Genomic DNA, 24039 nt, shown 5'->3' with positions numbered 1-24039 from the left:
TGTATAAGACACTGAAAAGAGTAAGATGCACTCAGACGACACTGCAACTCCTGACACCTTCTCAGTTTTCACTACCTACTTTTGCAACCTGTGCTGTTAAATCAATCAGTATAATCTACAAAAATAGTTATGCACAATATATGATGTAAAAAATTATCATGATTGCCTGACTTGCCTAGTTTTTTTTTTCTTTTCCCCAAAAGCTATTATGGTCTTCTCATCTTTTGGGAGACTAAAGTTATACTTAAGCAAAGGGTATGAAGATAGCTCCCATACAAGCTGGATAACTGATCAAGACTTTTAAAGAGAATACTTTTAACAACTCAGTCTTTATATGACATTAAACAAGAGCTTCCCTTCCTAGGTAATGTATAGAAGTTCCAAAAAGCCTACGTACACACTTCCTTATTTTCCTTTTTATGCCTTTACACGCTGTTGCATTTATATATCTTTCCTGAATTTCTCCTACTTTCTATTCTATTACCTACTTCTGTAATAACAGTTTTTTGTTATTAAAAACAGAGCTAATGATAACTAGAGTCTTTCAAATCTCAGTCTGTTCTCCAGCAGACAAAGTAAAACCTTAGCAGAAACTTTAAAGAATTATATCAAAACATCTAAAGCTTGGTAAACTAATCCCACCTTAAGAAAGGATTGCAATTCTGCTACATGAGAAAATAAAGGAGTACTGTGAGGAAAATATGAATAAAAGGAGCAGCTCTGCCTGCTAAACATTTATCATTAAGGATTACAAATCCCCACACAATAGAGTAACTAGTAACTCAGCCCAGACCCTCTGAGACCTCAGCTGGCTTTTCAATCATCACATTCTCACCTATCACAAAAAATGTTTCTATAACCAAGCCAAAAAAAAAAAAAAAAAAAAAAAAAAAAAAGGTAGAAATGCTTCCAGGAAAACAAGGAATTATAATCAGAAATTTTGGCAAGCAGTGCCATCCTACTTTAATTAATATGTAATATTTAAATTCTCCCTTTCAAACACAATTTGCCTCTAGAATTTAGCAAAAGGCAGTTAATTTCCTTAGGTACAAAAGAGCTTCCTTATCTTACACAGGCAGTCAGAAACAATGCAGCATTCTATTATAAATAAGAAATAACAAAATAATAGCAATCTGATTAATAAAGTGCCTTTGAAAGTCTAGCACAACTTTAGCTGAAGGCAAAGCACCAGAGAATCACTTTGTCAGCTTCTCCCTTCCAAAATTTTGGGCCAGAAAGAGGGACTGTTTCCTGCATCATTAGGAGTAGACTCTCAAACCTTCCAAAGTCAAAGGCATAAAGACAGTGCCTTCAAAAACATTTGAAATATATCTAGACTTCATTAAAATAATTGAAAGAGAATTGAAGAGAACTCATGCATTTTCTGTAAGAATCTACTGTCAGTTTGAACTCAGTCCAATTAAAAGATACAGGGGTATTTACAGGTAGACATGCAACCTTCTCCAGGTAAAAATGTGGCACAAGCAGGTGCAAAATCACTGTGTCTTTGCTCTGAGCTGACTAAAGCTAGGCAACTGTACCTAAGTATGTTTTATTTGGCTTACGTGGCCAATAAAGAAGGACATCTCTGTAAAAGTTTACTACCCAAGAAAACTGTTCAGTGTTTCAGGGATGTAATTTTGTAGCAGTTAATTTGTATTTGCTAACAATGCTAATTAAATATTAATGCCTTAATACTTTGTACAGAATTTTTAATACTGGTCAACTACCTATTTACTGATGTCAAGTCAAACAATAAAAGGGACAAAATATGCTTGTTACTGGGAGACAAATTTTAGATTATAGACTTTGCTTAATACCATAAATCTGTTGACACTTCTCTATGCTTCTGTGTTCTAGCTTTTACTTTTTGTCCCTTTATCTTTCTTGTTGGTTTAAAATTGGAAAGTCTCCATAGAAGAAATACTATATTTTCAATATGACTCTGATCATAGTTCAGGCTACTCAGTTTTACTGCAATTAAAAAACCTACTTAGCTATGCAAGACACAGAATTTTATGATTTCTTAAATAATTCATAAAGATTAAAGAAGAAAGTTTTTAAAAGACAGAAACTTTGTAAAGACTTAGAGAAAACAAATACAGTATTGCTTTTCTTTTTCAATTTACCTTAAAATTTAAAGTTATGAGAAAAAAAATAAACTCTTACATCATTTGTGTTAACATGCCAGGCCATGTCACCATAGGATACCAGCTGACCATTCACGTAACATCGTATTTCACTGTTCCTCCAGCGATTATAGATGTGTACAATGCTTATCATGTACCACTGGAAAGAAATGGAAAATGGGTATAGAGTGGCAGTTTTTGAGGTATAAAACATAAAGTTAATGAACAGCATTAAAAATAGGTGACCAGTCTTGCAAAGTTATACAAACAGACGAATCCTTACAAACTCCTGAAATTGAAAGTCGTGGCAGTGGAAAGTCATGTCCAGTCAGCAGCACCGTGCCTAAATGCAATTATTTACCTACCTGTATCCCCTCATGGGATTAAAGCCAAAAAATGCATGCATGCATACATACAATTAACAAGTTGAATACACTTCCATTCCTGAAAGTGTAGCTTAATTGAAAAACTATACACTGTATCACAAACCACAATGGAGTTCAGATGGGAAATCCAGTTCTAAGTACATTACCTTAAAAAATTCATATCACACATCTCTGCTTTTTTATCATAATTGTCAGAAATTATCAAATTAAAGGGAAAACTTCACAGCAGCAAATTTTACAGCCCAGTTCAAGAGGTCATCTGGTTTGCTTCATATGATTTTGTTCCTCTGCTCTTTGCTATACCACCAAATTCTGGATAATTGTCATATCATTAATAATGGATTATACAATCAGAGAGAGGATCACAGTAGAATGTTGTGGTGATCTTTCAAATAACCCATTCATCAGAAAACATTATGTCTGTGATGAGTAAGTTCAAGAAGAAAACCTTAAGTTTCCTTAAAACCCAAACCTTTAAACCAATCTAAGACTAGGAATGGATTTTAATATTTAAGATCTGCAAATCAATGCATAGCCACCTACAGAGGGTATCTATATTATTTCAAAATATTTTTAAACCAGAGGAAAATGGACATGGAGGAAAGTCCAGAAAGGGTGACATCCATAGGTCTTCTCTTTGTCCACTGATGTAGGCAGTCCTAAAAGGCCACTATGTTGGTTGGGCAGAACTTGCCCTTGGTGAACCCACGCTGGCTGTCTCAAAGCACCTCCCTGTACTCCATGTGCCTTAGCATAGCTTCTAGGAGCATCTGTTCCATGCTCCTCCCAAGAACATAGGTGAACCTGACAGATTGGTAGTTCCCAGGGTCCTCCTTTCTAGCCTTTAAAAAAATGGGCACAATGTTTCCCTTTTTCAGTCAACAGGGACTTCACCTGACTCCCATGAGTTTTCAAATATCAGGGAGTCTGGCCTGGCAACTACATTTGCCAGTTGCCTTAGGACTCTGGGATGTCTCTTGTCAAGTCCCATATACTTATGTATGTTCAGGTTCCTAAGAAGGTAATGAACCAGATCTTCTCATATAGTGGGAGGGACTTTGCCCCTCCAGTCCTCATCTTGCAGTCCATCCATTCATGAGGTGTGGGAAGAGAGGGTGCTAGTAAAGACTGAGGCAAAATGCTGTTGAGTACCTGATCCTTCTTGTCTGTTTTTTCCAGTTTGCCAGTCTTGCTCATCATGGGGGATATGCTTTCTTTGACCTTCCTTTTCTGGCTGATATATCTGTAGAAGCCCTTCTTATTATTCTTTACATGCCTTACCAAATTCAGTTTCAGCTGCTCACTGGCATTCCTGACCCCATCCCTACATAACCAGGCAGTGTCCCTATACTCTTCCCATGATACCTGTCCTTGCTTTCACTGTCTGCATTTCCTTCTTGCCCTTTAGTTTGATCAGCGGATCTCAACTCAGCCACTCTAGTCCCTTGCCTTCCTTGCCTGAAGTGTTACACTTGGATGTTGAAAGCTCTTGTGCTCTATGGAAAGCACCCTTATAGATCTTCCAGCTCAGATCTGCCTTGTCCCTGTGGGCAGTTTTCCAGGGGCTCCTACTGACTAACTCCTTGAAGATCTGGAATTTTATTTTCCTAAAATTTAGGGTCCTGACTTGACTCTGCCTGACCCACATCCCTCCAGGCTGCAAACCTCTTCAGTGCATGATCACCGCAGCCCAGACTGCCTCCCATTAGTTCACTCGTGTTGGTGACCAACAGGTCCAGTATTGCATCCGCTTTGGTAGGGCTGTCTATTACCTGGCCTCTGGATTGCCTACAATTCACCATGCTACTTTTCCAGCAGATGTCAGAGTGGTTGAAGTCACCCAGCAGGACAAGAGCAATGCCTCCCATGGCTGGAGTATCAAGACTTTGTCAACAGACTCTCCTTGATTGGGCAGCCTGTAGTAGACACCAACCACAGGGCTCCTTTTCTTGCCTCGGTCTCTAATTTTTACCCATAAGCTCTCAACCTGCTCATGGCTATTCTTCAGAGACAGCTCTTCACACTCTATCAATTTCTTGACATAGAGGGCAACCCTTCTGCTCCTCTTTCCTCACCTTTCCCTTCTGAACAGCCTGTAGCCATTGATAGCCTCACTACCTATGGGATCTGTACCAACAGCAAGTTTCAATAACGGCAACTAGGTCATAGCTTTGCAGCAGCACGGTGGTTTTCAACTCCTCCTGTTTGGTGCCCATGCTGCAAAATATACATATATAATTTTGCAGTGATCCAACAAAAATCTAAAAAAAATCCCAACCATTATTTAGAAATGTAATGAGGATGATGTTTCTAGCAAAAGTTATTGCTGAAATATCTTTGACTGTAAGCAAAAGGCTAGAAAATAGTATGACTGATGACAAAAATCACAGCTCTCAAGTCAGAAGTGGGACAGTAAGATGCTTTGTAAATTAGTACATATTTTTTGAATACATATCTACACATTCAGTGCTTACACAGTGGAATCAATGTAATACCTAAATAACATGAAAAAATCAGTCTAGTTGTTGAACAGGATGTGTTTTGACTTCTTAGAGGCAGGAATTGTATTTGAAAGGTTTTGTTTTATCCATTATGCATTATGTACCCTCCCACGTACATGTACACACAAGTTACTAATGGAAAAATGTACCATATGGAACCACTAGCAAATATATTCTAAAAGATTTATTTCAAATGCTTTTGAAATCTGATATGTCACCCAAACTGTATGATGCACATAGAAGTATGATGCCACATAAATGTGCCATGGAAGTTACATTTGGACATACTTCAGCAGATCAAGATATGAAACTGATATTCATATAATGAGATATAGATGTACTAGCATTTCAGAATTAACTATTTTAAGTGGAATATCAAGAGGTAAAATTTTCCACTGATGGCATGAAGGAAGCTAGCAATTCATAATAAAAATTATCAAAATAATATCTTGCTAAAATATGAAAGACTGCTTCTTCATTAACAAATAAACAATCAGCTAAGTCCTGAAAGCTAGTTATCAATAATATAATCCAAAAGCTAACAACTCCATTTGTTCCTAGGCTGCGCATTCATCAGTGGCATCAGACATGCTACTTTAAAAGAAAACAGAACTGTCATCAAAACATCAAAACTTTATTTTAAATAAAATTTGCAAAACAGGATTGATTAATTTCAATACACTCAGCAGATATTAATATATACAGCTTTATACATTGCTGAGTAACATGCTAGAAAAAGAAATTACTATGTTGTAAATCAACACAAATTACCTTAAATAAAGCTACATGACAGAATTAGAATCAGTTGTTTTGAATCACAAAAACATATCAAGAAAAATAGTGGAAAATAAAGCTGAGGAGTGAACAATGGCATTCCTGTATTTGACTGGTTTCTCAAAACAAAATGAGCACTGAAACGCAATATATAAATTCCAAGAGCATAAAAAAGAAAAGAGCTTCACAGCAAAATATATACAAGGCTGTTATCAATGACAAACTCATAATGCTTGCTGTATGGAAAAGTCAATGTTTCAGTCAGGTAACTGAAATATTGAAGCCAACAGAATCATTGTTCTCCTGGGACTACTAGGCATACAGTAGAAATGAACACTATTATGATTTAGAGAACTAACCAAGTTTTAATATAAAGAATGAGAAACCCCCAATCACCACAACATAGAATAAAGTTCGGAACATATATATTGCCCAGCAAGAGATAAGGAAACGCTAGTGTTGTCAGCAAAATTGTTCAAGGCATTGGCACTGCAGTTGCCAAGTACAGGATGTTCAGAAATAGAATTACAACCTTTTAAAAATAAGATACAACTATTGTACAAATACTCAAAGTTCTTCTTTATCTGGACCTAATTAAGCAGGTGTTTGTTTATTTTTTTAAAGTTGACTTTACAGTGTTACTTTATAAATTATCAGATTTTTCTTGAATTGATTCTGGTCTGTAACTGATATAAAACTTCACAAGACCATCAGAGAAGCTACTTTTAAATAAGAAAGTATAGATATTGATAACTCAAGTGCACTAAAGGGATTTTACTCATTCTTTCCAGAAGCCCTTTGTCTCATTTAAAATGTTACTCTTTTTTACTGTGAATACCACTTTGCTTACCTTGCGGGGCTGAAAGTCGTACTTCACACAGTGCTGGAAACCTTTGCCTTTTGACTTCAATGATGTAACTATTAAGCAGTTGCCAACAAAATGAGCAGAATACCCAACACCTTTGCTCGTGCGAAAACTGAAAGGAAAGAATTATTAAGAAAATTGGAAAAAAGGGGAATTATTGTATAACAAATCAAGGTCTAAATACTTCTTTAAATTGCCATGAGAAAGAAAAAAAAAAATATCTGGAATGGGGAATTTAATTTCCTTTATATCCTCTCTCCCCATCAATTTTTTGGAGGGAGCTAGTAAACTTCATCACTAACTTAATTCCAGGCTACATTCTAAATTTCAATACATTTTTTTTCTTTCTTTACAAAAATCCAAGATGGTAAAAATTGTATCGGTCAGGCTCCCAAACCCCCCCCTCCCCCCCAGTTTTCTAATTAATCTTTATTTAAAATAACACATATTTAAGTTATAAAGAAAAAATCCTTCACAGGAGGTTTGGGAGAGGAACACAGCTGGGACATCATACAAGTTTGGGTCCAAGGTAATTACTACACACAAGTATTATTTCTCTTTCAAGACATTATTTACTTAGCCTAATGATCACTGAAGCCAAGACCATCCAAGTTGTGGATATATTTTCCTTAGTGAAATTTGTTAAGGACTACAGTTTTAACAAAGTAAGGTTAGTAAGAGTTTATAGATCTCAGGAGGTCCCTTCCAACCCCTACTATTCTGTGATTATATGATTCTAAACATTATCATATACAGATTATTATAATCTTCACATTTTATTTCTTGCCAAAGGCAAAGCAGACTAGGACTGGTCTCTAGGATACTGCACAGAAATTCTCTTACCAGCTACCTACACATGCAGAACTTGACACATCCAAAGATGAAATGCCAGAGACAACAAGAACATTAGTATCAACACCCATATGGTTTTATGAGCCTTTAACTACCTCCCATAGCAGCTGGTATGCAATTTTACTACAGATTGTTCATAAAACCCTTATAATTACGTCCCAAAGAAACTACTGTATGTTATTACACTTCAATAGCCCACAAGTATTCTTCCATCCACTTGTGAAACTGTTTAGTGAATCCAGTTACTTTAGCTTAGGATTTTACGAGCAATTTAACACATGATCATAGTACTGACATTGAGAAGGTATGAAATCATTCTTGCCTGAAGGAAAAAAAAAAGGTTTCTTTTCTGCTTACTTTGGAATTCATTATGTGCTTTTGCAAATGTTCTGCATTATCTCTATTACTAGTTCTTAGAGAAGAACTGAAAAGTCTAAATGGCTTGCTTTGTGGTTTTTTTTTTTGTTTGCTTTATTTTCTTGCCCCTGTATCAGCAAAAAATACAATTTAGAATGTTCTTTCAGAAGTTTTAGACATTCTTCCATTAAATGGCTGTAGAAGCACTTGGATGTATTAAGGATAAGAAGCATCCATTATGACAGTCGAGCCTGAATTCACCCTCTAGTACAGATCCTAAGATACAATTTGATAGAAAGCATTTATTAAAAACATCCCCCCAGAAAAACCCAAACCAAAACCCAAACAAAAACAAACAAACAAAACCACCAAAAAAACAATCTTAATATCTGGATTGATATCATTCCCAGCCTTACTTATGTCATCCCATCTCCTGTTTTAGCCAAGGCAAGTACAGAGATTTAGGGGATGGAGTCTTCCCAGTTGAGTGTGCTTAAGGTCAGTCATAAATTCCTACATATGTACTGTATAATAATCACATCATTTTTAAGGAAAGATTTCCAATAATCAATTAAACTGTGATTATTCTTATTATACTGTGTCTTAATATAGTTGTTGTTAAAGGGATCATTGGATGTCTAAAAGTTTGAATTTTCCTATTTCACTGTCTACCCAGTGGATCTCAGATTAAAACATCCATCAACATCAGATTTTGCACAAATTCTTAAAAGAGAAGTCAAAAGCATCCTTAATTCCACTTACTCTGCTTTATTCTAGTCAGCCTAACAAATAGATACAATACAAAAAGTACACTCAAAATCCTTAGAATTCAGTAGGAGTTGTAATCATATAATAAACATCAGAACTATATCATGGCCAAAAAAACAAGTACAAAATACGATATAATCAAACATCTGAAGTTATTATAAACTAATGCCATTGCTATTTCCACATGATATTGGAATCACAGAGAATAATATTCATCACTCAGGCTACAGGTCTTTCTACACTACTAACCATAAGAAAAGCAGCAGATATCACGGGCTGTGTGACTTTGGAGCATGCTTTTCCTGTTCTGAAGCAGCAACAAATTCTTAAACCAAATACACCACCTAAAGTTGCCAATTTTAAAATATAAATTCTGGCTTAGAAACAAATGATCATGTTAAGTTCCTGTATGCATGTTCAGTCCTATAATTGCATTTGTTGTTGTGCTTGACAGACTGAAAAATAAACAAAAATGTATTTCATACTAATAAAGATGGCTACAGCCAACAGCTAGAAAAAATCTCAACAGTAAAATAACTATAGCACTTAGCAAAAATCAGACACATACAAAAGCATTATCCCAGCTGGTAATTTAGAGAAAACATATATTTTTCTTCAGAATAAACCTGAATTTTTTGTTGTGCAAAAAGAGATTAATTATTTTGGGTTTTTTTCAACTAAATGTACAGTAAGGTTTTTATGTATTGATAGTACAATCTACTGGTCCTCTCCTCAACTGACTGATAAAACTTCTGCTCTTTAGACTACCAGAATGACTGAAGAGAGAAGCATTACTTCTGGTTACTTCCCTCCTTGTGCTGTTCCTGTATTCCTGAGCTGATAAAACTTGGTAGAACTTGCTTATGTCCAGTCCTCATCTTTCTGCACAACTGACATACAGTCTTTATGAATATATTAAAAGGTAAGCATACTAAAGAATGAGAAAGTGCTGAAGGAAACACCAGCATGTCCTGACAGAACAGAAGGTTTCTTATTTTCCTCCTTTTTTATTTTTTTGTACTTAAACAGAAATAGAGTTAATTTCTGAAATTAAAAACATTTTTCACTATTAATCAATGTAATAAATATTTTTACTTTTATACTGTAATTTCTAAATATCAGAGAGCTTGGTTAAAGATGTAACTATTATTTCTATTTTTATCACAAAAAGCAAGCCTATGTAAAGTTAAATTATCTCTTCTGCAATTAATATATTATGAAATATAGCTTCAATTTTTGGGAACGGGTGATGAATGAGCCATTTTTATGTTCACAGATCTACTTTCTATTACCTCTAGTTAATGTGCAAATGGTACTCTCTGAGTACAACAGATTTGCTTTATAGTACTAACATCAGCCAAGAATCTTTACAGCTCTAAGAAATCACATATTTTAAAACTCCTAAAGAAACCAACACACTAGATTCTGTGGTTACCTACAAGGCACAGTGTTATATGGATTTATAAATTGCAATGCAAAAAGGACAGATGACTTTGCATAAAATAAGTGGCCATTAAAATCTACAGATATTTAGGGGGGAAAAGCATGTCAGAAACGAAAATCTGTGAGAAAGATTAACTGTTACTAGGAAGCCAAGAGAAGTCATAACTGCTGTGTTATGAATTACTTACCAATAGAGATAGGGTTTATCCTTATCTACATTGATATTGTTTAATGGATCCATACGAAACCAGGTGTTAAGAGTAAACCCATTCTGGTAAGGCCACTTAGCAATAGGAGGCAACGCAATCGCCTAGAAGGAAAAAAAAGTGAAAAAAAAAAAAAGGAAACAGGAAGTAAAAAAATAATTTTTGAGAAGTATTGTTAAATGTCTGCAAATCTGCAGATCTATTTTAACTTTTAAATTCATTAAAGAAGAATATTAAAAAAAACCCAACCTACAAATAGTGCTTTTGAATAAATGCATGATTCTGAAATACTTTAACTTTTAACTTCATAAATTCTACCAATAGAGGACATGAAAATGAGTTTGTGAATGGGCAATATTAAGATTAAAAAAATATTTAAAATTACTTCAGCTGAAATTAAACTATACATTCAGCTTCCAGTAAGTATCTTATGGTCTTTAAGATCAAATTCATCTAAACAGATAGTGCAAAATACATTCAGTGTTAAAACGACATTATTAAAAAGGTTATTTTATGAGATTAAAGGCACTATCAGGTGTGGTTTTTTTTTCCTATAAAAACTTAGTAAGGTAAAACAATGAAAATTTTACCCCCATCAGCAGTTAAATAAACTAATAGTAAGGCAAGGCCTGGAAAGACATTTGTTTTTTCTTTTTTTTTTTTTTAATTAGCTGACTGATGAAGAAGTTTCAGATAACTCTATACCTGGGCAAGGCCCTGAATATCTGAGCTAACTCTGAAGTTAGGCACTTTTCAGGGAGTTAAATCAGTCAAGATGAACATCAGAGGTCACTTAACAAATAATTTTTTCTATGACACCTCTAGAAGATTAATAATTTTTTCATTTCATTATGATATCTATACACAAAATGTGTATAGGTGTCCTCCTAATGGACTGGCTAATGTGTTACCTATATAGCCTGGCAGAGACTAACACAGTACTGGGAAAAGCCCTTCAGATGGGATAGTGAAGCAGCTCTCACCAGCCAGATCAGTTTTTTGTTCAGCAGACATCTGGCTCTTTGATACTACCACTGAAGTCTCAGGTATACAAAGAGCAGGCATCCCACTTTAAAGAGGGCCAAGCTGATATTCATCAAGGCACGTAAACATTACGCTCTTTTACTGTCAGATGTAACCCCGTGCGTCAGATCTGAACACCTGAATCAGTGCTAGTAAATAGGTCCTATCCAGTCTCTTCTTTCTAATTAGGTGCTTCACTGTTTGGGTGATTTTCTAAGTAATCACCCTTGATCCACTTCAGAGGATGACTTCTCTCCAGAAGTTCATAGTGTAATCCAACATGTACTACTCAAGAAATGGAAATTTGAAACTCTCTTGATTTACAGGTGCACAGTCAATGATGAGTAGTATGTGCAACAAGATCCTAATCAAGGAAAGAAAAATGCCTATTGTGTGTTTCAATCAAGAAACTTTATGCCCCGGTTAGAACTGTCAGACATGAGAATTTTTTTAATATGATTTTGATTAATTTATGCATCACTTTGGTCAGGGAGAAATACTTTGAATTCTTTCCTTGCAAAACTTTTTTTGAAGATTTAATACAAAATTAAATTTAAGAGGGACATCTCATCAGGATTTGCCTCTGAAGAAAACGTCTAAGCAGCACATGTCATTGTAGACATTGGTATTCTGCAACAGCTGTCTTGCTGCTACATGTACCTTTTTATGAGAGGTTAACTGTAGTTTTAATCTAGCAGTAGCAAATGAAACTCTCAAAACTCAAAAATAATTAATTCCTTATATAATCCACTCCATGCATTTTGCTGACACATCTGTTTGTGCAGCTGAATATCAAACAAGATCTGGAAAGTGATCTAGTCAAAAATAACCCAGGTGAAAACCAGTAGTTTTCAGCCAGTTTACTTCCCTGATGCAATCTACCACACCAACACCTGTATTCTTCAAGAGGAGGTGGTGGTTAGTATCTGAAGAAAACTACAAGTGCTATTGAGGAAATACAAATAGAACAGCCCATGAGAAGCTCCTACCACCCTTCTTGTAGTGGCATGAAAAGACAAGAGATCCTAGGATTATTTCCTCTTAAAAGACTGCAAGTTCTACCATAAGCATATCCTGTTCCATACCAGAATGAAACCTCAAATCTGGATTTCTCATTTTTAAGCATTTGTATTTACTGTCTTAATAATCATACTTACAAATCTGTATACAATATTTTACTTTATTTGTACATTTTTCTGAATGGACATTGAGTGAAGAGAGAATATCTATTTGAGAAGGTTTAGAAAGGACTACAATTTCATCATCATAAGTTATCTTGAAAAGTAAAGCCAAAAGATTACATTTGAATTCTTGCCTTGAGGAAAACAAAACAGCTGATGGAGTTCACACACCCACAAAAAAGATACAATAAAATACATGATTCAGCTGTCACTGTAAACTGTGACGATATGCACAAGCTTATGCCTGTATTTTCTTCAAGCTTCTGCTTTATGTAATATCAAGTACATTATTCAAATAAAATAATATTGCTCTTTGGAATTTTCAGTGTTCACTTTTATGATGGTTTCTCCAGACAAATATCTACTTTTTGACATTACATCCTCACAAATGCAAACTCTCAACACTACAACTACCTTGCAAAGCTATGGAAGGCAAGGTCTACGCTACTTAAGCATGTACTTCTCCTCTCATTTCCTTTTCAAAAATTTCTGAAACCAAATGAAAGGAAATGCAAATGAGGAGCCATTTGTTTCTTCCTCAAGTTGTATTATTTTGGTTGAACACTTACTGCAGCACTACAGCCTGGGAAGTTGAAAAAGGTATCAGGTCCATGTCTCTGTGGCATCTGATTAAGGACTGACAACAGTTTAACTGCATGTCTTGGCTGTGAAAACAAGAAAATTGCACAAAATCAATACCACTATTTTTGTACTGTCTAGGCTACAATGGAAACTGGACAGTTCTCAAACAACACAGCAAATTAATTCTAAAATAGCTAGCAAAAGTACTTCATAAACATGTGCTCAATCAACATGAAAAAAATAAAATTCAAGTTTATATGTCCCAGGAGACAATTTATGTTAACTTCAGGCTCTAATGGAATGACACTTAATGCTTTATCTGATCACAGCTTACCCAAATTCCATTTTCGCCTCGAAGCATGCTGAACAAAAGCTTCAACTCTTTGACAGTGATGCTGTAGCTGGCAAGAACCCCCAACATATCAACTAGAAGATCTTCAAAGGAAAATAAAGTTATTCTGAACTCTGAATTCCATTATTTTGAAAAAAAAAAAAAAAAAAAAAAGCTGAAAACTTAACACCTTTAAAAGAAAATGTATTCATAAATTTTAAAAATCAAACTTAGCTGCCCTAAGTATTTTGCAAAGGATTTCATATTCTCATTGTTTTAATGACTTTAAAAATAAATGTACATATGCAGTTTCAGATTTTGCAGCACATTTTGAACAATGTATTAAAATAATTTATGAAGAATTAATTATTCTGATTTCACAAAATTCATCATACATTATGAACTTCTCGCTTGCTTCTTTCTGTTACATACTTCATTCCTCTGCTGTTAGTATTTTTTAAAAAATTCTGACCTAAAAGATGCTTGACATTATTTTTTTAATTTAAGCACAGCACTTCATACTGAGAATTTGTATGGCTCCCACAGCTTTGCTACAGTGATAATACTTCCAGTTTTCACCAAAATGAAAGTCAGTGGGAAAAACCCAACAACAAAAAACTTCAAAAACATAATAGTGAGAAAACAAGAAAAGACCACAATAAAAAGTAGTGATCAAAATTGCTAACAAATTTATGTAATACAGCTTTCATTAAAACACCTCAAAATCCATAAACTTTTAAAGTAATGGCATTACATAGCCTGCCTTTCAACGAATATCAGGTTTTAATTTAGTGGTTGGATCTTTATTTTAAAACACAGAATTTCATTTAAAGAATTTATTAGCTTGTGGGATACTGGACCTTGCCTCATAGTTTCCACTTTCTTCTGGCGTAATATGCATTACTAAGAACTACAATTCTAGCAGGAGGAAAAAAAAATGTTTATCTTCATGTATGTGGCATTAGAAGATTAATTCAGAGATCAAGCAGTTTCATAATCAAAAAAGCTATGACATAATAGAATCAGCATTAATAAACTTCTAAAATCTGTTTGACAATCAGAACCCCTCCCCCCTCCTAAATCCTGTAGAAGACAAGAAATAAGCTTATATCATAATTACAGGACTACATATTCTCCTTGTCCATTAGTGAAAGGATGACTCTTACAGGTGCTGACAAAAAGCAGTTGCTTCCTTTACAGAGAAAAATTGTTGCATAAAAGCAAAAATGGTTTGGTGAAAATCAGAGTATCATTAAAATCTCCTAACAGATAAAAAAAAGTGTAAATTAATACAGTCAAACAGAAAATACTGGCAGGTTTTTAAAACTACTGAACATGTGCTGCTTATTTTCATCATTATAGGCCTGTACTACCTTACGGGATAGAGAAATTCTTATTTCTACCGAATGTGTTCATAACCCACAGGCATTAGAAATACATATTTATAAATATTGAATAAAACACTGATGCAGAGAAAGAAATGTAAGCTCCCTAACAATGTAACCTTGGGTGAAACAAAGACTTGAAAGATTGAAGCCCAGTAGGTAACAAGATAAAGCAAAGAACATCTGTGGAAGTCAAAGCACTTAATACTAATAGAAAATATTGCTTTAAACACCCATAAACAAGGTTTGTTTCTTGTTTTAACATACCAAGACTAAAAAAGAATTATACTCTATTACATAACTTTATTCATACTTAGAAATCTCATGAAAAAGAGTCAGTCTACACCTGGTTTATAAATCCTAATCACCCAGTCATTTATAAATGAACAAAGGTCACAAAACATACTACAATTGGATTTTCTTAATGTTTACTTCACTTTTTTATATTAAATAAGATCACATGTATAATGGGTATCTATGATCTCATTTCAGAAACAAGAATGTGTAAATTAATATTAAGTCTAGAAGGAGAAAACAGGCATTGTTTTTCATTTTAATGCTTTTCTAAAATTCACTGAATGCAACAGAATTTATTTCTATTAATGGCATCTTCCAACTACTTTCATACTAAGCAGCTTTTATATATATGTTCTATAAATTAATCAGAAACCTTGAAGGAATGCTTAATGCAGTCATTTAATTTGAAAATAAAATAGTGAAAGAGCTGCCTGTCTTTCAAGTAACAATGAGCATATATCAAAATAAATGGTACAGCATTAACTTTAGAAGACATTAAACAGCATTGGAAATGCAACTTTGGAAATTGGAAAACTACCCTCACGCTTCCTTAACTTTTTAATAACAGAGAGACAGGAAATTGTGAATTTTAACTGTTGGTGAAGTAGATTTATTTATACAGGTTGGCAATATAAATGTGATAATTTTGCAGTGTTTCTTATGGAACCAGTTGATAGAAAAATGCTTTTCGACAGCTCATTTTTCCTTAAAAACCAGGAACTGTTTCAAGTGCTTAAGAATTCAGTTCCCGCAATTTTAGAACAATTACCTACAACATCACAACAAAACTGCAGAAAATAAAATGGGGCTCAAGGGAGACATATCTGCTCTGTAGGAGGTCAGGGTACTTTCTCATCCACCATTCAGACTTCTCTGAAGGTACTAGAGACACACTGTGCCAAAAAGTCTCTCAGAGCAGATGATCTGCTTCACAACTCATCACCTGGAAACAGAACTGTAACAAGTGAACACCTAAAGGAAGATCTTGTGCAGCTGTTAAAAAAATGTGCCAATTACCTACAAAAATCTTTTAGTAATCTTTTCCTCTCAACCATTGATAAAACGGCTGCCCATTCCCTTAGTATAACAGATTATCAGAGATGACTTCTGAGAGGTGATGCTTCTGGAAAGCAAATTGGAATACAAGTGGCAATGATCCCAGCTGGACTGCAATTGAGACTTTCAAGGTGATTAAGTTTGAATCTGCAAAACCTCAAGAAGTAAGATACTTAAAGTGCTGAGAAGCCTCATGAAGCCTCTTCATCTAAACAGACAAATTCTTCTCACTGCAAAAGATTAGGTACATGTTTATTTCCTGCTGTCTTACTTTCAGAAAACCAGAGTGACTTCAGACTTAGGCTCGCCCTGAAAGCGTGCAGTCTGAACATAAAACAGATATAACCTGTAAACATCAGAAAAAACTTTACTGTGAGAGTGACAGAGCACTGGAACAGGTTGCCCAGAGAGGTTGTGGAGTCTCCTTCTCTGGAGACATTCAAAACCCACCTGGATGGGTTCCTGTGTGATGTGCTCTGGGTGACCCTGCTCTGGCAGGGGGGTTGGACTAGATGATCTTTCGAGGTCCCTTCCAACCCCTAAGATTCTGCGATTCTGTGATTCTGTAATCATGCCTGTCTTGTCTATTTAAACTTTACCTAGGCCAAATCACAGCATTTCATAAAGGAATGAGTGACATGAGCTGAAAATAAGCAAACAGCTCCAAAAACAAATAAAAAAACCTCAGAAAATGGGTACCCTTAACAGATTAGAAAAGCAAATTGCAAAACATTGGGCTGAGAGAGCACTGGCAACTGTCTTGGGAAAACTAACTGGTACTAACTTCTTAGGACTAAGCACTAACACAGCTATTGTTCAAAACATCCTCCCTGACTGTTAGTACCTATTTTGCCACAAAATTTCTTACTTTATCCTGTGAGTTTGAAAAGTTCACAGAAATATTTGGGGTAAAGCAGTTCTGCAGTCACCTGGTGTCAATTAGGAACTCAACATCCGCATATCAAATTAAGGGACAGAGGTACTGCATTAGTTGTCACTGATTGCGTTCACAAGTGCCTACCACTGAACTAGTTATTACATAAACCTATTTATTGCTTCTGACTTATTACCAATATTATTGTCATTTATAAAAGGGTGCTGAAGTGTTGCAGAAATCAACAGATAAAAGCAAAAGGATTAATTTGGTTTTTTTCATAGCAGAAAAATTCTCAAAAAAACCCTGCATTCTCATCCATTTACAGTTATGAGAAAAAGACTCTGCAAAGAATGATTCTGTTAAAACCCTGCTATTTATACATATATATAAGACTATTCAGATAATGATCCCACATCGAGAGTTAAAATGTCATCAGAATTCCAATATTTAGTTTTTATTTTATATTAAATGTGCTCTATTTATCCATGTAGGTATACAAAAGAGGAAGCTTACTGATTTTTTCTCTGTGGAAGGTCTCTTTCTGAAGTACTGTGTCTCAGAAAAAGATTATGGGGTAGACGCTCCATTATTTTTTTAAATCAATGTACTACCCCTGGCTTATATTAATAGTTTTAAATTCAGAGTGATTTTTCCATTCCCTAATGCTCCACAAAGCCAGATCCTATACTCTTGATGTCTGACTTCTACAACTAATGAAGCATTTTAAAAAATTCTTCTCTAACGAGGATATCATCACAGTTATAAATGTCACATGAAGTACTACTATACAAAACATACTTGATGAAAAACATTGGTCTGTGAATCTGTTGATCTGTTATGCTTCAGTCTGAATCTCACAGTATGGTACTTGGCATAATGCTTCTGGTTTTAGCATTTAGACATAATTTCTAATCAACAAGGTGTTCACTAAGACTTGCTCTGAAATACAGAATGTAGCTTTTTCAAATACTTTTACAAATACTATTACAGACACCTTTATACTGACAAAAAGAAGAGGAAATAATTTTCCTGAATAATCCAGTTTTCATGCTGCTGTTATTGTCCTCTTGCTTCTGGTCTGTAATTCTTGCTGGCTTACTATTCCACAAAACCTATATATGCGTCAGGTATCAGATAATCAATGAACATCTTGGAATTATGGTAGACAAACCTCTCCAGTCTTTATAAAAATCCTCACAATGTAAGTATCCTACTATCAGTTCCAAAATATATAAAAATTAAGAACTACTTTCACAGAGTTGAAAGAAAGTATTTGGTTTAAGTTTCTCCACAAGAAAAATAAGGAGTAGATAAACACTAATGATATGCAGCTCTTAGCTGCCATCTTTAAATGTAACAACCAAGTCAGCTCCTCCAACCAAGTAACTCAGCATTACGGTCTCTACCTTACTTCTGAGAGGTCAGAGTATAGAATAAAAAACTCCTTAAAAAGAACCCTGACAACCTTTGCTTCATCACTTGTTTTCAGTGAGCAAAGTACTCTGTTTTTTAATGCTGAAAAAAATCATAGGGTATTAAAAAAACACAAGAATAAAACCCATACAGATATTATAGGGAGCACAGCTATACATTCTAAAAGTGTTGTTTAATAAAATCCAATTGTCCAGCACTCAAAGCTATGAATAATTTCTGAATAATGCTGTCAGATGCAGGTTATATTTAAAGTGGATCATAATAACAATTCTAACGTGAACAATTCAAAATTATCAATGCATTTAAAAAACTAAAATATTACTTTAAAAGTTAAGAATTCTGTTCATAATTACCTTCAATATTGGGTTTTTATAACTATGGCATTACCTTCTCAGATGAATTAACAAGCAGTTATTTTAAACAATGTATATACATATGTTTAAACCTAAGAATACATTTTTGTCCTTTTTCTGAAATTGTTAAAAAAGTACTTTTGACTCAATTGCAGTACTAACTAAAAAAACACTTTAAATAAAAACCAAGACATCCCAAACCCTTCCCTAACCACCAAATGTTTACAGTTCAAGAATGCAATAATTATTTTATCAGTTAACAATTTATACCTGCAATCATGTCGTCCACAGTACTCATCTTCAGCAGTACCTGTTCAATTAGGCCAACTTCTGTGCTAGTCTGTAAATTGCGGACACTTTTACGTAGAATTGCTGTGAACATACTCCAGATTTCTGCCTGGCACGTTACATCACAGTGCTCCAAAAGCTCTGACATGCACGTAATGCTCTCCGCATCCTGGATGATAAAGTTCATCTCTAGATCAAATTCACCACCAACCAGCTACAAAAGAAAACAAGAAGAACATTACAATGGGAAACACATAATTTAAGGTCTTTCATACCTTACTTGTGACAAACACTGAATATTTTTTCCATGATGAGGGAGGTAATTTTGACAGAGGAACTCTCAGCTATGCACTTGTAAGACAGCAAATTAACAATCATGCCATGCAAAACAGCTTGTAAAACATACACATTAATATCCTGTCAATATTGTTATAATGCTTTCATAAAATAAAATCAAAATACATTTGAAAATTTCCTTCCTACACAGTAATTGAAATGGTAGCCTGTCCAAGACAGATGTGCAGAAGGTACAGAGTCTGAAAAGCCCAATAAAAACTGAAGGTTCCTTACAGTTCTCTGAAATTTTCCTACTCAGAAATACAAAGGCACTGAAAATAAATTAGCTATGTTTTCTCCAGATAGAAGCCAACATCTGCTCTTAATTACAAGTTTGCAAGACCTTACTGCCCTTCCCATTGTACCACCGAAATAGTCATGCAGTCATGCTCAGAAAAAGAGTAAGTGATCTGCTCTGGCCCAATGCAGACAGGGAAAACTTAATTACTTATACCGCAGATTAGCTCATCTTGTGGCCAAAGAAATCCACTGCTTGTGCAAGGAAGAGACAGCACTGGGAGAGGAACAAGGTCTCAAATGAAAAGTGATTTAACAGAAGTGTTGATGAAACTATAGCCTGACTCCTGTCTTCCCAGATACTTGCAAAATGCTATCCAAAGTCCTTTGCTCCAATTAAATAGCACAACTGCTGGACAGGTAGTTGGGAGAAAAAAAACAACACAAACTAGCAAAACTTTGCAAAAGATAATAGTCAAGAACACATATATATCAAGAAATTGTATTAATCAATTTCGACAGTCTTATGTAACTTTAAAAAAGATGAACACTAAGCACCTTACTGAACTGAATATGAAACTCAGTTTAAAAAAATAATCCCCTTCTAATGGCATAAACATCTTTCAGTTTTGAAGAAAACAAAGCCTCTTATGCATCCTACCCTACCCTAGCAACCTTGAAGAATTTTGAAATCACCAATGTTAAATTTCAATAACTGCAAATATATTACCTAATTAAGAAAGGCAAAATAACAGAATAAATTGATTCTAAAATGATTTTAAGACCCTTTTTTTCTGTTTCAGGAAGTTAGAGAATTAAAATTGCAATAACGTGCTTTAAATTAAAGCTCTTCAAATAATTAATCTCTTATAAGTAGATAATTTCAATGGTAATTTTAACAGAAGGCTCATACCCTATTTAAAAGCAGTTGGTATTGCCTTCAAATTGAATTCCAAACAAGAAGCAAGCCGAAATACTATGCAAACTTTTTTTTTTTTTATAGTTAAACCTATCCAAATATTCAAAGTCTTCTTTCAGAATCAATCTTCAGACAGAATCAATACAACTAAGCAAAGACTTGCTTTGGCTTCCACCCTAATTCAGACTTTTTATCCATTTACACTTTAATTTATCGATTAATTGATAATAAATATATTATTTCCTAACATAAAATCTTCTCATTTATTAAATACATAAACTGACTACCTCCTTAGTTTCCTGAGACATTTAATTACATTCAAATAAAAATATTATCCTAATTACCATTTGTATTTTAGTTTGGAACTTATGACTGCATATAATGTATTTGCATATTTGGTAAACACATACCAAAAGCAGTAAGACTGTCAAAATCACAGGAAGACTATTTCCATGGTCACTTTTTAGAACAATGAAATAGTTTCACAGTGGATACCCAGGTGGAGTTTCTGTTTCTGAAAACAGCAGTAACTGGTGTACAGTTCATCAGCAATCTGGGTCATTGTCTTCTTAGGTAATTCTCTACCTGGACTAACCTCTCTGAGATTATATTAAAAACACACAGAGGTAAACAGGCACTTGTAGAAGACATTCAATTAAACTCCCTTAAACGGTTAACCTAAGAGGAAACAAAGCACCTCTGAAGGTGTCTGCTTCTCTCAATTTCTGTCCATGTAGGAAACTTAGGGTGATAAATTGTATTTGTGGAGTCTCTGTCATTGGATATGTTGAAAAGCTGCCTGGATAGAGACCTGGACAACTGGCTCTAGCTGGCCCTGCTTGCGCAGGAGGATTGGATCAGAGAACCTCCAGCGTTCTCTTCCAACCTCAACAGTTCTTTGATAATGTTTAGATACACAACTTCCAGATATCTAATTTAGGTGAGATGAATCCCACCATTCATTTTTTATAACAGATGGACATAAAACAAGGAAAAAACTTGTAATACCTCAGTTACGATGTAAAGGTTTCAATACAGACTGATCCCCCTTTACTCAAACACTATTCACTGTAAAATTCTTGCTAATGTAAGTTCATAAAGTAACATACAATGGTTAAAACAGTCAAAATTCTTCTAACTGTATTTGCTTGCTAATGTAAACTAATATACTAATATGTAACATTTAAAAGACTGAAACAGAAATCTCTGTATCAGTCTGAAATGATGGGGTGTTATAGCATCATTAAAAGCAAGCTGCCTGTATATATATAAAACATCTCAGTGAATCTACATCAAAAAATTCACTGAATGCTAATAAAATTGGTTTTATGGACAATCTTCGACTAGGCTACAAACTATCCAGTAGCCACTACAGTTACCTTATTTGTCATTTTGGCAGCAAGGGATTTATTGTCCATCAGAGTGACTGAACATTTCACCAAGGGAAACATTCAATGTACCTGATTTGCCCTTAACTGAAGTTTAAGCATATTTCAGCCACTAACCATGATAAAAATTAAAATCAAAATCAACTTCCTCAATAAAGGAAATAAATTAATGAACTCATTAACTGTAATGGCAAAATTTAAGAAAGCAGAGGGAGGCTTACTTTTTTCAAAAGTAGTCATCCGGAAAATCAACATAAATTAAAAATATTCACAGTCAAGATAAAAAGAAGTCTAAGAAGGCAAGGAAATACAAACAAAACTGAAGTGAGCATACAGAAATGAATTGCCATGGTTAAATTGTTTACGAGTAATACAAAGCAACCATCTCTGCTCTACAACATGAAAAAGAAAGTACAACTCAGCCAAGAAACGAAGTAGAACATTCACTACAAATAAGAGTTTTCCCTAACAACGTTTCTGCAGCTACACTTCCCAAGCAAAAGATAGCAACTAAAGAGGAAAACACAGTCTTCACAAGAGGGGGGTTATCAGTAGAGAATCACAGCAAAAATAAGCTGGTAACAAGTGTGGACACTAATAAAACCATAAAGTTTGCTGAAGATCCAAACATCGTTAAATGCAGTTAAAACACATCAACTACTGTGAGCTGCAAAGGTTTTCCTGATGAAGTGGCCAGGCAACAACATATAAGGAGAGTAAAGTTAGTTAATGCAGTTATACCACCTTATTGTAGTTTTACCCATGTATACAAAATGACAGGCTCTCAAACCTGCTATTATCAGCCAGAAAAGAGATCTTGAAGTCCTTGTGGGTACTACTTTAAGTAACTATGCTACATTAAAAATTGCCAGTAGGCAACTGTAAAAATACATAATGCATTTTCAACTTTATCTTGGGTACAACTCTGGATGCAATAAAACACACACACATAAGTTAAATCATATTTTCATAAAACCCTCTATTTTTAATATAACATGTGGAAGACTTTTGTAGTGAGATAAATTTCAGCTAAATTATAATATAAAAACTAAGACAGAAATCCTTACACGAGCCTATACAATACAATAAATATTCCATATTATAAATCTCACATACAATCTTTTTTTTTTTCAAATACTCAGTCTTACTTTGCATCCTTCAAGTGAACATTTAATATTCTGTAAATACTATGCTTTCACTGTGATTAAATATCCTGAATTATTGCTTGTACTTTGTCAACCTCATGTATCACTTCCTAACTATTCTGGATCTTTCTCAGAACAGCTGTAAGAAATGAAGCATTCAGATCATGGTTCCAAGTCAGATGACTGCAGCTAACAGAACTGGTAGTTCTATGCAAATTCACTTCCTTATACTGAGGTTGCTTACAATGACAGCTTGACACTCCTCATGAATTGCTCCAAGAACTTTTCTTAACCTACACCACCATCCTCAAAAGCAGCTGCACTACTCAGAATCCCCATTTTTCTGAATATTGTGGCCATCCTCCAGTAAGCTTCAGCCATTCCTTATGCTATGCAAGAAAAGCGTTTCTTCCTGTGCTGCCACATCTACACAGAATTTATGTGGGTCTTTTATGTCCTTTAGATCTAGAAGAGAGGTTAAATACTCCTCCAAAATACAGCAGTTGTCTGCATATCTCTGATAGAATATACAGGTCAGGTCTTGAAATGGAGTAAAACATGCTACTGAACATCTAGAATTAAATTGCTTATTTGTGAAAATTGGAATTACTCAGAATAAAATTTTTCATATGAGCTCTGAAGAATGGATTGAAGCGAAGCGAGAAAAGAATCTTTTCACTTCAAAGGGACCTACAATGATCATCTATTCCAATTGCCTGAACACTTCAGGGCTCACCAAAAGTTAAAGCACATTGCTAAGGGCATTGTACAAATGCCTCTTGAGCACTGACAGGCTTGGAGCACTGATCACCTTTCTAGAAAACCTGTTTCATTGTTTGGCCACCCCCTTGGTAAAGAAACACCTCCTACTGTTCAGCCTAAACCTGCCCTGATGCAGTTTTGAGCCATTCCCATCACTCCTGTCA

The 24039-nt window shown here is 34.7% G+C and overlaps 1 protein-coding gene across 2 annotated transcripts in view; it reads right to left on the bottom strand.

Moving 5' to 3' along the window:
* Nucleotides 1-24039, bottom strand: part of NBEA (neurobeachin) — a 476649-nt gene that overhangs the window by 372058 nt on the left and 80552 nt on the right. For both annotated transcript variants that reach the window (XM_051608523.1, XM_051608522.1), the window contains exons 2-7: nt 19071-19302; nt 13402-13502; nt 13055-13150; nt 10264-10385; nt 6641-6767; nt 2170-2289 (exon numbers count right to left, since the gene is read on the bottom strand). In XM_051608523.1, coding sequence (XP_051464483.1) covers nt 2170-2289; nt 6641-6767; nt 10264-10385; nt 13055-13150; nt 13402-13502; nt 19071-19302 — 798 coding nt within the window. The remainder of the gene's footprint in view (nt 1-2169; nt 2290-6640; nt 6768-10263; nt 10386-13054; nt 13151-13401; nt 13503-19070; nt 19303-24039) is intronic.

Source organism: Apus apus, chromosome 1, assembly GCF_020740795.1.
Source record: "Apus apus isolate bApuApu2 chromosome 1, bApuApu2.pri.cur, whole genome shotgun sequence".
Classification (NCBI taxonomy): Eukaryota; Metazoa; Chordata; class Aves; order Apodiformes; family Apodidae; genus Apus; species Apus apus.
Note: the sequence above shows the minus strand (reverse complement) of the source record. Positions and strands in the feature narration are given on the sequence as shown.